This window comes from Melospiza melodia, chromosome 1, assembly GCF_035770615.1.
Source record: "Melospiza melodia melodia isolate bMelMel2 chromosome 1, bMelMel2.pri, whole genome shotgun sequence".
NCBI lineage: Eukaryota > Metazoa > Chordata > Aves > Passeriformes > Passerellidae > Melospiza > Melospiza melodia.
This window is the reverse complement of record NC_086194.1, coordinates 2,934,381-2,949,193: the sequence shown is the minus strand read 5'-3', so window position 1 is coordinate 2,949,193 and position 14,813 is coordinate 2,934,381. Positions and strand designations below refer to the sequence as shown.

General features: G+C 46.9%; 2 protein-coding genes across 2 annotated transcripts; one reads left to right on the top strand and one right to left on the bottom strand.

Annotated features, from left to right (window-relative positions):
* Window positions 1-354: 354 nt before the first annotated feature.
* Window positions 355-6,832, bottom strand: HIGD1A (HIG1 hypoxia inducible domain family member 1A). Its single transcript, XM_063171031.1, has 4 exons — window positions 6,775-6,832; window positions 4,883-4,990; window positions 2,310-2,444; window positions 355-1,253 (listed from the first exon to the last, which is right to left on the bottom strand). The coding sequence occupies exons 2-4, from the start codon at window positions 4,983-4,985 to the stop codon at window positions 1,204-1,206; spliced, it is 288 nt and encodes a 95-aa protein (XP_063027101.1). The 5' UTR covers window positions 4,986-4,990; window positions 6,775-6,832; the 3' UTR covers window positions 355-1,203.
* A 3,273-nt stretch (window positions 6,833-10,105) lies between these two features.
* ACKR2 (atypical chemokine receptor 2) lies at window positions 10,106-14,692 on the top strand. The gene is made up of 3 exons (XM_063170930.1): window positions 10,106-10,267; window positions 10,845-10,902; window positions 12,587-14,692. The coding sequence occupies exons 1-3, from the start codon at window positions 10,124-10,126 to the stop codon at window positions 13,702-13,704; spliced, it is 1,320 nt and encodes a 439-aa protein (XP_063027000.1). The 5' UTR covers window positions 10,106-10,123; the 3' UTR covers window positions 13,705-14,692.
* Window positions 14,693-14,813: the final 121 nt, after the last annotated feature.

Sequence of the window (14,813 nt, the reverse complement as noted above, 5' to 3'; positions counted from 1 at the left end):
ACAAATCCATAGGCGAACAACTATTACCGCCACTGCTCTCTTTTATTCATGTTTAATCTGCCCCTGCTCCCTACAACAGGCCACAGAAATTATTACCTCCACTGCTCACTTTTATTCATGTTTAATCTCCTCCTGCTCCGTACAACAGGTCACAGAAATTATTACCTCCACTGCTCACTTTTATTCGTGTTTAATCTGCCCCTGCTCTATACAAATTATTACCTCCACTGCTCACTTTTATTCATGTTTAATCTGCCCCTGCTCTGTACAACAGGTCACCGACAGGTAGGTGCAGTTTGTACCTTGTAACATCTGAGACTGTCACCATGGAATGTCAGCTGACAGGAAAATATGTGCTTTTTTAGAAACTGGCTTTTATTTTTGTGACTGCTGTTGGAAGTACAAGGAGTTTGAGTGTAAAATAACTCACAGACACGGATTTTAATACCTCAAAGGTGATGGGGGTGGGGGGGCTTTTCAGATTTAAATGTTTGAAAATTTTCTATGGGGAACAGTACTGCAGAAATCAGCTAGATCGTACACTTTAAAAGCATTAAACCACCATATTAAGGTTCAGTTTTCACAATCTGTATTTTAAATGTTACATTTAGATGTTACTCAGAAGGACACTGTAAATAAAGTTACAAAATATCATAATCCAAGGGTCTGATATAGCAAAAATAGGGAGCCTGTGTCTTCGTTAACAATGAATAAATATAACATTTAAATAGCTGCAACACACTTATCTCTATGCTTTAAATAAAAAATATAGATGTTTATTATAGCTCTCAATATTTTAGAAGTCATTTAGTGCTACTGGAAGCTTCTAAATTACAAAGTTGGAGGCAGAGGATAGAAAATGACAGCAAGGCTTTCCTGACAGAAGCCAGTTCAGACATCATGGTTTTGGGCAACAACAGCAGAAAAAATCACCAGTTTTAGGACTGAGGTGAAGGGGAAGATAGAGGGATTGCACTCCACAATATCCCTTAAAAACTGGGATGTGGTGGTGTCAGTCAGAGAGACCCAGACCCCAAGAGCCACAGATCACATTCTGAGGCTGCCAGGTTCAGCACAGTGTACCATACACAGAAATTCTCTAATGCCATATATTATTTGTTTTCTTCAAGAAGCCCTCAGGAGGAGCTTGGGAGCTGCAGTACACAGGCCACCACCAGGAAAGGGATTTCAGCCAGCTTCCCACTATTCCTTGGGCTTCACCACATACTCCCGGAACATGGAATACAGCACCCCTGCAAGACAGGGAAAAAACAGGACAATTAAAGAATTGTGTTAAATTAGAAATAATGGTTTTCAAAATCCGAACAGTTCTCAGCAAGGCAGAATTTCCCTTCCTCCTCAGCTGCATTTTTTTAATAAACACTACAAAATTCTTCATATACAGAGAAACTGGGCATGAAAACATACAATTTATGAAACTGCAAATCCTGAGCTAATTCTAGTTGATTTTGTGGCCAAAGTCAAGCTTTTCTGATGTTCCTGCTGGGAATGCAGTACAAATAGTGTTTTATGGGATGGACATTTACACACAGAGGAGATCTGGGATGTACAGATCAGAGGCACAGTGTCCCTGTGCATGCAGAGACACAAGTCCGGTCCTGAAAACATACATACATATATATATATATATATATATATATATACACATATATATATACATATATATATACACATACATACATATATATAAAAAAATATACACATATATAGACATATAACACTATGTGTATATATACATATATGCATAAATATTGTATACATGTATATATATAAAATATATTCATATATGTATATATTGTATACATGTGTATATAAAATATATAGATATATCATATACATGTATATATATATATAAAATATATAAATATGTATATATATTGTATGCATGTATATATATAAAAATATATGCATTTAAATAGATATATAAATATGTAATACCATGGTCTACACAAGCTGTAGATCTTCTAATGCATTAAATTTACAAACAGCAGCATATTTAATGTCAGATGAATGTTTTCTTCTTTTGGTCTGTAAGAGGCAGAGATGCAGAACCTCACATTCCACATCTAGACATAATCAAAACTGCTACTCTGAAATTACATACTTAAATACATAAAATCAGGTTACTCCAGCAAAGCTGACTGAGCAGCAGTAAGGAGCACAAACCCCCTGAAATAAACGTTCTGGATGCTTCCACCCAGCCCTGCCAGCTCTGTTACCCACTGGAGAGATGCAGGAGCCTCTCCATGGTTTGCCATTGCCAAGCACAGCTCCCGTTCCATACGTACCACACGTCAGCGCTCCCACGGCGAAGCCCTGGGCTGCCACCCGCATGTGGATCAGGTGAAGGGACAGTTTCCTGTCACCTCTGTGCTTCAGCTTGTACAGCCCGTAGGCCACCACGGCGGTGAAGCCAGCCATCCCTGCAAGGCAACCAGAGCATCCCTCTGAGTGCAGATCCAGGGCACCAGGAGTGAAGGGACCCACCTAAACAAAACAGCCTGTGAACCACTGAGCTGTCTGGGCTGGAAAAGACCCTGAAGATCACTGAGCCCAAACATTCCCCCACAACTGCCAAGGGGAAACAACCCACACCCCTAAACCATGTGTGCAAACCCAGGGCACTGGGAATATTTCTGTGTCTGCTCTGGGCTGCCCTGACCCCCAGGGCAGCACTGACTCTGACCCTCATCCATGGAGAAAGTTTCCCAGACTTCAAGGTAGACAAGAATCCACCAAAGTGTGCAATAGATTATAGAGAGCAGTGTGGGTGTGTCACTTGGTGAGAAATTGAGGGTTTGGGGTTTTTAGTGTGTTGAGGATGGAAGCAAGATGGAGGGCACAGGGTGTCATCCTGGGTTTCTTCTTCATGCTGCTTCTTCCTCCTTCTCCATGGGTTTGGGTGGCATTTTGTAATTGGGCAGAAAAGTCCCCATTGCAGCTCTGTTGGATCAGTTATTGGGTTAAAAGGGAAAATAATCCAGGTGTCAGTTCTTAATGGGATAGTTTAGTCTGAAAAGGCCTTGGAACAAGAGATTGTTGGCCATTTTGTGCCTTCTGATGAAAAGCTGCTGAACTCCCAGCAGTGAGACTGTTTCACTGATAAGAAACAATAAACACCTGAGTGTGAACATGAACTACTGTATCTGGTGCCTTCAATCCTGACACAGAGAAACCCACACCTGGAACCCCAGCAACTGGGACCCCCACAACCATGTCCCCAAGTGTCACATCTATAGAGTTTTTCAATACCTGCATGGATGGTGATTTCACAACTGCTCTGGGCAGCTCTTTCCTTGAAGAAATTTTTCCTAATATCCAGTCTAAACCTCCCCTGGCACAACTTGAGGCCATTCTCTCTCATCCTAAAATAATCCTGTTTTGCTCTAATCACTGTGGTTTTGTGGAGTGGTAAATCCCAGCCCTGGTTTCACTCCAGTGCCACCTCATTCAATGCACACATCAGTGCAGGGAAGAGCAAAAGACTTCCATCACCATTGAAATGCCAAAGGATTTTGGCATTACAGCTCAAGGTGTGAGAATTTCCTGGATATTTTTCAGACAGAACCAGGGCTCCTCACACCTCCTTCCCTGCACACACACAGCCAAGACCCCCACCCAGCTGATGCTCAGACTCTCAGTGTGTGGATGCTCCCTGATGTATCCCCTGGCCTGCTGCAGTTGCTATTTTGGATGTTGTCACATTTGGCCAGGTGCCACCAGGACAGGACAAGTCACGTGTTATTGTCCCCAAGCTGGGAGGAGGGAGGCTCCACCAGCTCTCTTTCCCAGGGCCAGGATTCACTGATAATCCTTCAGCAGAGCAAAACAGCCCCAGTTTTGCCAGCTCCAACACTGATGTTCTCACAGAATGCACAGAGAAATGCACAACCTTTTCCAATTCCATCTATTTCATTCCATTTTTAGGATTATTTGCACAGTTCATAGGTGCATGCCAAGTTTTAAGTGCTGCGTATATTTTACTGAGCAGAGCACAGGCAGTTTGTCTTCCTTGAGCTGGAGCATTACCAGTGCCACCAGAAAGCTGTAAACACTTAATTCACTCTCATTAAATCCCAATTAACAGTTTTACGGCCTTCAGCCCAGCTCTGACACAGGTCAAAGGTGAGCTCTGCCAATCTGCTTCAGGGAACTGGAACTCCTGGAGTTCATGGTACAGCCCAGCAAGGTGGAGACAAAGTGCAGCGAGCACGGAAGCAGTGACGGAAATGTGCTGGCAAAAGCTTGGAACAGTTCACCCTGAATGACCCTGCTGCTCTCCATTTAAGGTGGCTGGAAATCAAAACTGTCCCCCTGCTCTCCTCAGAAGCTTTTTGGGAGTCACAACAGAGAGGCTGAGAACTGAACAACTTCCTCAAGCTGGAGTAACATAAAAGTTACTAAAAAATGCATTTTAAACCAAGTGATGGTAGCAGAGGGCTGAAACATTTACCAGACAGGCTGTCATTTAAATCCTTCTAGTTTGTATTTTTACAGCTTTTAAGTCACTTTGTAGTGGTCACATAATTTCCAGGAACTGTGCTCCAGAACAGCTGCACAACACACTCCTTAACCACTTGACAGCCTCACCTTCACATGTATTCTAGCCTCACCTTCACATGTTTTCTAGCCTCACCTAAAAAGCCTTTCAGGGTTTGTTGGTTTGGGCTTTTTTCTTCTACTTGTAGCTTCTGATTTTTTTATTTAAGGTAATAGACCTCATTAATTTCCCCCTTTCTTCTAGGACAACCATTATGGGGAGGTAATTTCTAAGTAATTTCCTGTTTACAGAAAAAAGGTGAACAGTAATGGTGTTTCCCACATTGATTGTGCAAACACATTTCTCCATTTTTGAACTCACCGATGGGCACAAATGGCGTCTCCTTAACCTTTTTTATCAGCTTTGAGGTCTGGCTGGTCTCTGTCTCATAGTCAGGGTAAACGGATTCCTGGCTGGGTGACATTGTGGCTGTCAAGACAAAAAACCTCCCTTCAGGTTTTGGAAACCCCAAATAAAGAGAATCTTTAGGAAAAGAAAATCCCTTGTCACAAATATCCAGGTAGTGAGATATAAGAACAGGCACCATGGATAGATGGTTTAATTCAAGTGAAGCAGGACTGTGCTTACCAGGAGAGGTAAGAACAAAACAAAACAAAGTAAGAGAACAACAAATTTCTGCTATCTGTTCACACCATAAGAGATCACAGTGACCCCCCTCCATAGTCAAAGAAAGGTTTGGTCACTGCCTGCCTTTCTTTTTAAGAATTCCATGCCTCACCACTCCGCTTGGCTTTTGCAGGCTGCTCCTTTATGGCACTTCTGACCTCAGCAAAGTTCACTTCTCCCCCTCATCCCCTGCCAAGAGCAGCAGCCACAGCAGCTGGGTTGGGAAGCACGAGCTGCTGCACAAGGTCAGCCCTGCCTGGCAGCTCCTCAGTCACCACAGCCTGTCCCACATCAATATAATTCCCAATTCCTGGTGGAGAACACAGAGATGTTCTCCAGCCACCATCAAGGAGTTGAGCAAGTCCTGAAGCCCTCAATAGGTGCAGACTTGTGAGGGGTCACATCAGAAGAAGTCATCCACAGGTGATTTCTCACCTTCCCCCAAGGAAAATAAAAAGCAGCAACAGCTTGAGAAGGCCTCCACTCACAGAACCATCATCACCAAAGTGAGACCATCCTCCAGAACTTCCCAGCTTTCTGTGCTGGGAATTGCAAGGATTACACCAAGACCTGTTCCCTCCTCAGTGCTCGGCATAAGCATCACTCAGTTAATGACAATTTCTGCCAGTGACACCACAGAGAGCCCTGCTAGAAAAATCTCTACTGCTATTGTTCAGTCGGCCACCAACAGCAAAACACAGCTCAGGGGCACTTAGAAAGGCTCCAGGCTCTCAGAATAAACCAAGAGGAATTTCATTAAGCAGGGGCCAGTAACCTTAGGCAGAAGAGACATTTCAAAGGTGGCCGTGCTCCCTGGTTACGCAGCATTTCGAGCACACCCATGTGAGCAGACTGACTGGTTCTCAAACCATTGCCTCTGCAAGACAAAAGGATTTGGTTTCTCTATCTCTCTAGGATTTGGCCCGTGCTATAACCACTCTTATTTGCTGAATGTAAACTATAATTTTAGCCTGACTCATTCAGAAAAGGTAACAAGAGCTGTCCATCACTCAGCAGAGGAGGAGACAGCCAGAGGTGAGATTTACATAAGAAAATTATATTAAAAGTGAAACAATTCATCCACCACGGGAAGTTTCTGTGACCTTCAGCTCAGACCAAGATGGGGCAGAAGAAACCGGGTGACACACACGGCCCGGCTTGCCCTGACCTTGCCGAACCGAGCAGGGAGGTCAGGGCACCTGTGTGCCCGGTGTCACCCGCGGGGAGGGACACTGGGGAAGGACCATGCGTGGGAAGGTGACAGCTCCCAGCATCCCTCCCGGCAAGGGGAAGGCCCTGGGTACCCCCATGCTGCTTTCTGCCAGCCCAGCTCCACGTGGGGATCCCTCCCCACTCCAGCCCCCGCACCCCACATGGGGACTGTTCCCCACTGCGGCCCCGGGCACCATCACCGCACCCCGGCTTGTGCCCCACGTCCCCACACGGGGCCTCTGCTCCGCTCCTGCCCCAGTCACCTTCCCCCCACATGGGAGCCCTTCCTGGCTCCAGCCCCAGGCACCCGCAGGGCCCTGCAGAACTCGGGCTGTGTCCCCGGCGGTCCCGCCCGCCCCAGACCCGGCTCTCACCGCGCTGATCCCACACCGGCCGGCGTCTGCCGCGCCCGGGCCCGCCCCTACCTCTTATTGGCGGCTTCCGCCCCGCCCCTCTGCCGGGACCACAACTCCCAGCGTGCCCCGCGCCCGCGCGCCCAACAACAGCCAATCCGGAGCGGGGCTGCCACCACCGCTTCCTTATACGGGCGCGGGGGCGGGGCGGGCGGTGACGTCAGCGCGCGGCGCTCCGCATTGCGGCGGGGAGGCGGTGGCGGCCGGCAGGGGGCGCTGCAGGGCCCGGCCCCGGCCTCAGCCCCGGCCTCAGCCCCGGGGTCGCGGTACCGAGAGCCGGGCGGGAGCTCCGAGTCTGGGTTAACCCCAATACCAGCAAAACATCGGCTCCGGCAACACGGCGGAAAAACGGCTGCTGGTGGTTATGCGGCTTGTCTGCTTTTCGCTGCAAAAACGTCCCGTGTTGTCACACTGTGACGTGGAGTCAGCTGGAGAGAGACTGCTGGCAACACCACGGAGTGACAGGACGAGGGCGAGCAGTTTTAAAGAAAAAGGGAAGAGCTTTAGATTAGATATTGGGAAGAAGTTGTTCCCTGGGAGTTGGTGAGGCGCTGACACAGGTGCCCAGAGCAGCTGTTTGTGCCCCCGGATCCCTGGAAATGTCCAAGGCCAGGCTGGACACGGCTCGGGTCACCCTGGGACAGTGGAAGGTGTCCCTGCCAGGGCAGGGCATGGGATTGTACGGAAAATCCCTCTGGGGAGAGGCAGTGTCCATACAGGAAGGAGGCAGAGGATGCTGCAGCTTCATTCAGTAAAGGAGAGCGGCCCTGGGGCTCATCCCCGCGGGGTTTTCTCTCTCTCTCTCTCTCTCGGTTCCTTTATCCCAAACTGCGCCGCTCGCTGCCCTCTGCCTGCCCCCTCTGGCCGGGGTACCAGGGGGGTGCAGCCTTCCCGAGCCCCCTGCCACATATCCCCCCTTGAACAGGTTATTTACCCCACAGTTTAGGAACTCAGGGTTGTGCGGCCCCATTTGGCTGGTTCAGGAGTCAGACTGCCCGGGCTCTGTAATAAACCCACTACTTGAATTTAGGTAGAGACATTAAAACCCCATTTCAAAGCCATTGGCAGCCATCCCCTCTCCCTGGAATTGTTTGTAAAAACATCAGCACACATCTTCCCTATGAGATGAGATGGTCTTTAAGGTCTCTTCCCACCTAAACACCATGGGAATCCATAAAATCAGGGGGTTTTGAGAAAGCTGCAAAAGGCAGGCCTCAGAGACAGCAAAACTGATTAGAGCTAAACAATAGCCAGAAGATTTGTTAGCAGAAAAATTATATAAGAAGTAGAAAGTAAAGACAAATAGAACATTGGTCTGTATATTGAAACTTATCTAAAATAAGCTAAGGTTTTGTAACTCCCTAAGCTACAAAAAAGTACATCTAGTGATACTATTATTCATCTAGAGATATATAGTATCTACTCCAATAGTATATCTAGAGATACTAAGTTCTAAGCTTAATAATGGAGCTCTGTGCATTCTATCTCAAAGCTTACAAGCAAACATTGTATTTGAAATAAGCAAGCATTGTTTTAACCAAAGGTACGTGTGCTTATAATAGTTAGAACTACTATCAATGTGCTTTTACTTTGTGTAATTGGTCAAAAAACTTTTACAGTGAGTTGCAACATTAAGTTCTTGGTCTGCTGCCTGGGATGTGAGCTGCTGGCATCTTCCCATTGTCATGACTGTGTAATGAGACTGATGCTGGAAAATAAAACAGCTTGAGACACATTCATCAGCAGTCCTGTCCCATTTGTCATTTGTACATAAACCCCAACCAGCAACAAACATTTCTGAAATTATGTGAAATTTGGGCTCTTAGTCCTTTTGCTGAAGAGCTCCCACCTGATGTCGGAATCATGGAATGGTTTGGGTTGGAAGGGATCTTAAAGTCCACCCCATTCCACCCCCTACCATGGGCAGGTTCCAGATCAGGTTGCTGCAAGCCCCATGAACTTGAAACACTTCCAGGAACGGGACAGCCACAGCTACTCTGGCTTTCCCTCAGCCTGATTTTCTTGCTGCTGAATTATGCCATTGACTCTGTTTGCCCATATTTCAGCCTTCAAGCAGACCTCATTTTACCCCCACTCTGTGCCAGGATTTTGATGCCCAAAAACAGCCTAGAAATTGCTCCTGACTTAAACCATATTCTGGAAGAGGAAGAAGAATCCACTGGGATCCCAAAGATGCCTAAAACCTTCTCCTAAATCTGAGAACTTGTCAGAGTAAAACAGCCAAGAGAAATCCTTTTGTCCCTAAGCCCAGTGCTCCTGTGTGCTGTTTGTACCTCCCCATCTCCGAGCTGGGGGAAGGCAGAGCTGCTGCTCCTGCAGGGCCACTGCCACTGACGTGTGGCACTTTGGGCAGCACAAAATAGAGTGGCTCAGACAAGGCTGCATCTCTCTAAATGTGCTGCCCATTACCCCTAATCTGGTTACTTTAATTGCCAAAGCCATTAGGGCCCTGCAGTCTGAAAGGAAACAAAAAATCGATGCAATTACCAGCCCTGAAATTGAGTTAATATCTTGTAATAAATTACAGTGAAGGCCACTTTCTCCAGTGACTCTCAGAGGCACGTTTAATTCTCTGCTTCAGGGCAGAAACTCAATTAAAAACAAAAACTTATTTCATTTTAATTGCTGGCCTAATAAAACCTCTGTCACCTGCAGCTTCCTTGTGTGTGTGTCCAGTGTCTCAGCTCTGTGAGTGGCTTCTTGCTCTCTGTTAATGTGTGTGTTGCACACATATTATAGTAATATAAATTTGTATATTATATGAATATATAGTATTATAGTAATATATATGGATTGTATTACAGTAATATATATGTATTACACCGTATATTTTAAGTGCAGCAGCAGCTGATGGTGGCAAACATGGAAATGGGTAAAAATAACAAATTTCTCTCTGTGAATCCTCTGTGAATCTCTGTGGACGTGGAGCTGTGGCCATCACTGCTGCTCTGCTCTCCTGTTTTTACCAGGCTGGTTTGGGGTGAATAAAATGCACTGGGATTGGCACAGGGGAAGCCTTGGCACAGCCAGTGTGTTCCCATGGCCCTGTTGGTTGGTGACATGAGGAAACAAGCAGGAGTGTGACACCTCACCCATGCTGATGCCCAAAAACTCCTCCAATAAACCATCAGAAATGCCTTTGGCATTTGTGCTCTGCCAAGGATGAGGATCCTGCAGCATTAGATTTCCTGGAAAACACTAGGATTCTTAGAGCAGGGGCTCAGCCCTGGCAGCTGTTGCAGATGTTTTGCTCAAATGGGGTGGAGATCATTCTTCCAGCTGCCAAGGAATGATAAAAAGCAGGAAAACAAAACAAAACCAGGGCGGTCATGCTGAGCTCACATTTCCCGACCGTCCTCTTGCACGAATGAAAGAAGTTGCTAAAAGCTTGGTTCAAGCCTCTGGCAGGATGGAAAGAGGAGAAGAAGCTCCTGTAAGTGCCTTTTCTGCTTCTTGCTTGTAGACAAGGCCACACAAGAAACCTGGCAAGGCTCTCTTGTGTTTTTGAGGGGTAGCCAGCTTGGGGCTGGGATTAATTACTGAGCTCAGCCCTCCCTTCCACTCTGAGCTACGGGGTGGGGATGTGGGCACCAGTGCTGGGCTGAGGTGGAGGGAGAAGGATGTGGCAGAGGGAGAAAAGGCATCTCAGTGGGCTGGGAGAAACCCCAAATGCAAATTTTGGGAGTGGTTTGCGCAGGTGTGGGCAGAGGGGGCGTGAGGGGGAAGGGGTTTATGAGTCTCGGGTGTTGCTGTGATCAGCAGAGTGTGCAGCCTTGGTTTCCTCTCAAAGGGCTGCAGTCACAGCTGAGGGTGAATTTCCTCCAAAATATGACACAGAAAAGAAATTTTTAAAAGCTCATTCCCAGACAAGTCTTTTTGTGGCTCTTTCCCATGGCAGATCCCTGCTCTCCCACCGCTCTGTCTGAAGTGCTCTGCAGCATTTGCCAAAGAACTGAGACAGCACAAAAACATTTCAGTTCAGCTCAAACCCATTTTTCTTTGCTTTTCAGCTGCCTGCAACTGCCTGGAATGGGTATTTAAGCCTTTTCAGTCATGGGACCACAGCAGGTACGTCCAGAGCTTCACCCCTTAGAGCTGCACACCCACTCTGAGCTCTGGGGTGCAGGGGCACCCATTTCCCTGGGTGTGTGTGGGGAAGGAACCATTCCTAAACCCTGCACATCTCTGCAGGGACAAACAGATCCTCGAGGAGAGACTGGAGCTACACAGCCAGGCCTCTTTGGGATTGCTGGAAAATGAGCTCCAGGAAAAAGATGGGTAGCTTTGGCCATGGCTGAAAAAAAAATCTGCTCTAAGGGTACAGGTGTGTTGACACAACTTTTTGCAAAACTGTTTTTTGTTTTGCTGTCAAAAGATTAGCCTTGATTTATAAACTTCTCATTAACCTTCAAAGTGCCAACGGCACCAGGTAAATCCCATCTCCTACTGTGTGAAATGGGCTCCTCAGTGACAGCTTTTTTGCTTGAAAATCCCAAAAATAGGAGGCTCCCAATCACTCACCATTTCCTGAAATCTGGGCTGCAGCCATCTGTGACGCCCACAGTTCCAGGGAGTGACCACTGCAGGGGTTGTCTCATGCCTTGTCTCATGCAGAAGTGATTCCAGCAATGTTCTTCCAGCTGAATATCTCCCTCTCACCAAAATTCAGGACTGGATTCTGGTGCCTACATGCCCTTACCTTGGATGAGTCTTTGAGCAGCCTGGGATAATGGAAGGTGTCCCTGCCCAGGGCAGGAGGGTTGGAACAAGATGTTCTTTGAGGTCTCTTCAACCCAAACCATTCTGGGATCCTATGAAATCTATATTTTCCATTTTCAAAGGCCTTTTACCAGAATCCATGTCCTAGAGTTGGCATGGAGAGGGCTCTGTGTCCTCCAGGAGCAGGAGGATGTTCAGCATTTCCCCTCTGGGAACAGCCCCACTGACATAAAGGTGCTGCTGGCAGGTTCTTCTTTACCAAGAACTGAGATGTTGCTTTCTCAGCAGTGACCCTGGTGAATATAAGCAGCTCACAGTCAGCTGTGGTGGTGGATTTCCTGTAATTTGGAGCAGAAACTTCACTAAAAGCTTGTGGTGGTGCCAGGAGGAAGTAGTGACTTATGTCAGAGGAAACCAGGCTCATTCATTTTTAAGTTTTATGTGTCTGAGTAAGGAAAGCAGAATTAATTTTGGGTTTTGGGTTTTGTGTTTTTTTTTTTTTTTTTTGTATGTACATGTAGACAGCTATGCCCATGCTTAGGCAAAGGCCAAATTGTTCAGAACACAAAATACTCACCAGACAGTGGCAGAAATTTAAACCCATGAAATTCCAGTACCTGAATGGAGCCTACAGGAAAGACAAAGAGGGGCTTTTTACAGGAGCATGGAGTGACAGGACAAGAGGGAATGGCTTCCAACTGAAAGAGGGTGGGTTTGGACCAGATATTAGGAGGAAGTTCTTTACTGTGAGGCCCTGGCACAGGTTCTCAGAGCAGCTGTGGCCGCCCATGGATCCCTGGAAGTGTCCAAGGCCAGGCTGGATGGGGCTTGGGGCAACCTGGGACAGTGGAAGGTGTCTCTGCCCATGGCAGGGGGTGGGACGAGATGATCTTGATGTTCCCTTCCAGGCCAAACCATTCCATGATTCTATGAACTAAACATCCGTGTCTTTCAGACATGTGTTTCACATTTCCTCTGTGATGGGCTGTTTCCTTCCTTGGAACAATATTTGATCCCTTTTCCTTGCTCCTAGGCAGCCACTGGTCAAACACAAGCTCAGGAGTGACAGCAACCACCACAGACTCGTGGCTGGATGCTGCCAATTCAAGTGAGTACCCATATGAGTACCTGGATGAGGAGGATTATGGGCTCTATGGCCTTTGCACCAAAGAGGAGGTGCTCTCCTTCAGCAGGGTGTTCTTGCCATCATTTTACACCGTCATCTTCCTGGTTGGAATGGCTGGGAATGCTCTCCTGTTTGCTGTCCTCCTCATGTACATCAAGAAGAAAAAGAAGATGACTGAGCTGTATTTGCTGAACCTGGTGGTTTCAGACTTCTTCCTGCTACTGACCCTTCCTTTCTGGGCTCTGTACATTTCTCAGTGGGTCACCTGGGACATTTTGTGCCCATTCTTGAATGCCATGTACACTCTCAATTTCTACAGTGGCATCTTCTTTGTGAGCTGCATGAGCCTGGACATGTACCTGCAGATAGTTCATGCCTGGTCTCCTCACAGCTCCACGGTGTGGAGAAATTCCATCCTCCTCTTGTTGGTGATGTGGGTCCTTTCCATAGCTCTCTCCATTCCTGATGGCCTTTTCACCAGCACAAGGCAAATTCACAACAAAACCATCATATGCACCCAGGATTATGGCCAGGAACACTTATTTTGGAAAGTTGTCTTTCGGGTGATTCAAAACACCCTGGGATTCCTTTTCCCCCTCCTCTTCATGACCTTCTGCTACTCCCGCATCGCCTGTGTGCTCAACACCTCCCAGATACCCGGCTCCAGGAGAGCTCTCTGCTTAGTCCTTGCTCTGGTGGGGGTCTTCTTTGTGCTCTGGTGTCCTTACAACGTTGTGCTCATCCTCCACTCCCTGCAAGATGTCGGTGTGATCAGGAGCTGTGAAAGCAGCAGGAAACTGGACTATGCCCTGCAGGTCACAGAGAGCTTGTCCTTTGTCCACTGCTGTCTCAACCCCTTGCTCTATGCTTTTGTGAAGAAACGCTTCAGGGCATATTTGTGGAAGATCCCTCAGGCCATTTTCAGGAGAGGTGCCTTCTTTTCCATCCAGGACTCCCAGACGAGCCCATCTTGCAGCAGATACGCAGCTGAGATAGAAATGTTGAGCATCACAAATGCATCATAAATATTTACATTTTTTACATCCTATCCTGCCCATGCTGGAGTTGGTGTGAGCCCACAGCACTGTGCAACCAGAGAGTTCATCCTAGCAACAGCCTTGAGATGAGGATTTTCCATACTGGGATTGGAAAAGTACATGTGGGATTCTGTTTTTGTTGCAAGTGGAATTATTACGAAAGAATTGTCCTGGATTTGCACTAGTGGAAGAAACCCAGTTCCCATCTGCAGTATGTGAGGCAGCAGCAAACAAAGGATCGGATTTCTCAATGTTGTGCCTTAAAAAATGCAAACTAAAACTTGAGGAGAGATTCTCCTCCTCCCTGGCATGGGCTTTCCATGGATGGAATTCCATGCTCATCCATCAGGCCAGAAAGACTGCCAAGGGATGGCTTTGCTTCTCCTGGCTCTTACCATCTGCCAGATGATTTAACCAGGACAATCTCGTTTCCTACCAGGAGAAAAACAGGAAGGACTGGACACCTTTGAGCTGAGTTATTCTCTGTCATGATGAGCTGTGGCACACGGACCTGCTGAGCAGGGAACTGTGGCTCCCCAAGGGGCAGAGCCTTGGTTAGAGATCAGTTTGATCATCAGCTGATTTGAGACAGTTTGAGCAGAACAGTCCAGACCAGTAACAATCAGAAAGAGATAAAAAGGGGGCTCAGCAGAACAGTGGTAAAGGTATTTGCCTTCCAAGATGCAGTTTGACAAGATAAAAATGATCCATGGATACCACCTGTAAGATAAATATTACCTTTGAAACACAACAGAGTGAGAGCATGTCCTGAACAGCAGAGCACAGAGGGCTGATGGTCAATCCTTATTACCCAGTGCAGCTTTGAAGTTCAAGGTTCTGAGTTTGCTGACTTTTGTTTCAAGGCGTTATCACCCCAAATGCTCCTGAACCTTAAATCGTCCCTTTTCATCCTGAAAATCTATTAAGTCTGGAACTTGCCTAGAGTTTACAAATAAAATGATTAATTTAAGAGAAAGCACTCATCACGTTTATTTTATTACTACATAAGGTTACAGGACTGAGAAGGGCTTCGAGTTGATCACTGCTGTTATTTTTCTTCCCAACATTGCTGCAGTGTTTTTCCAAAATGCTAAGGT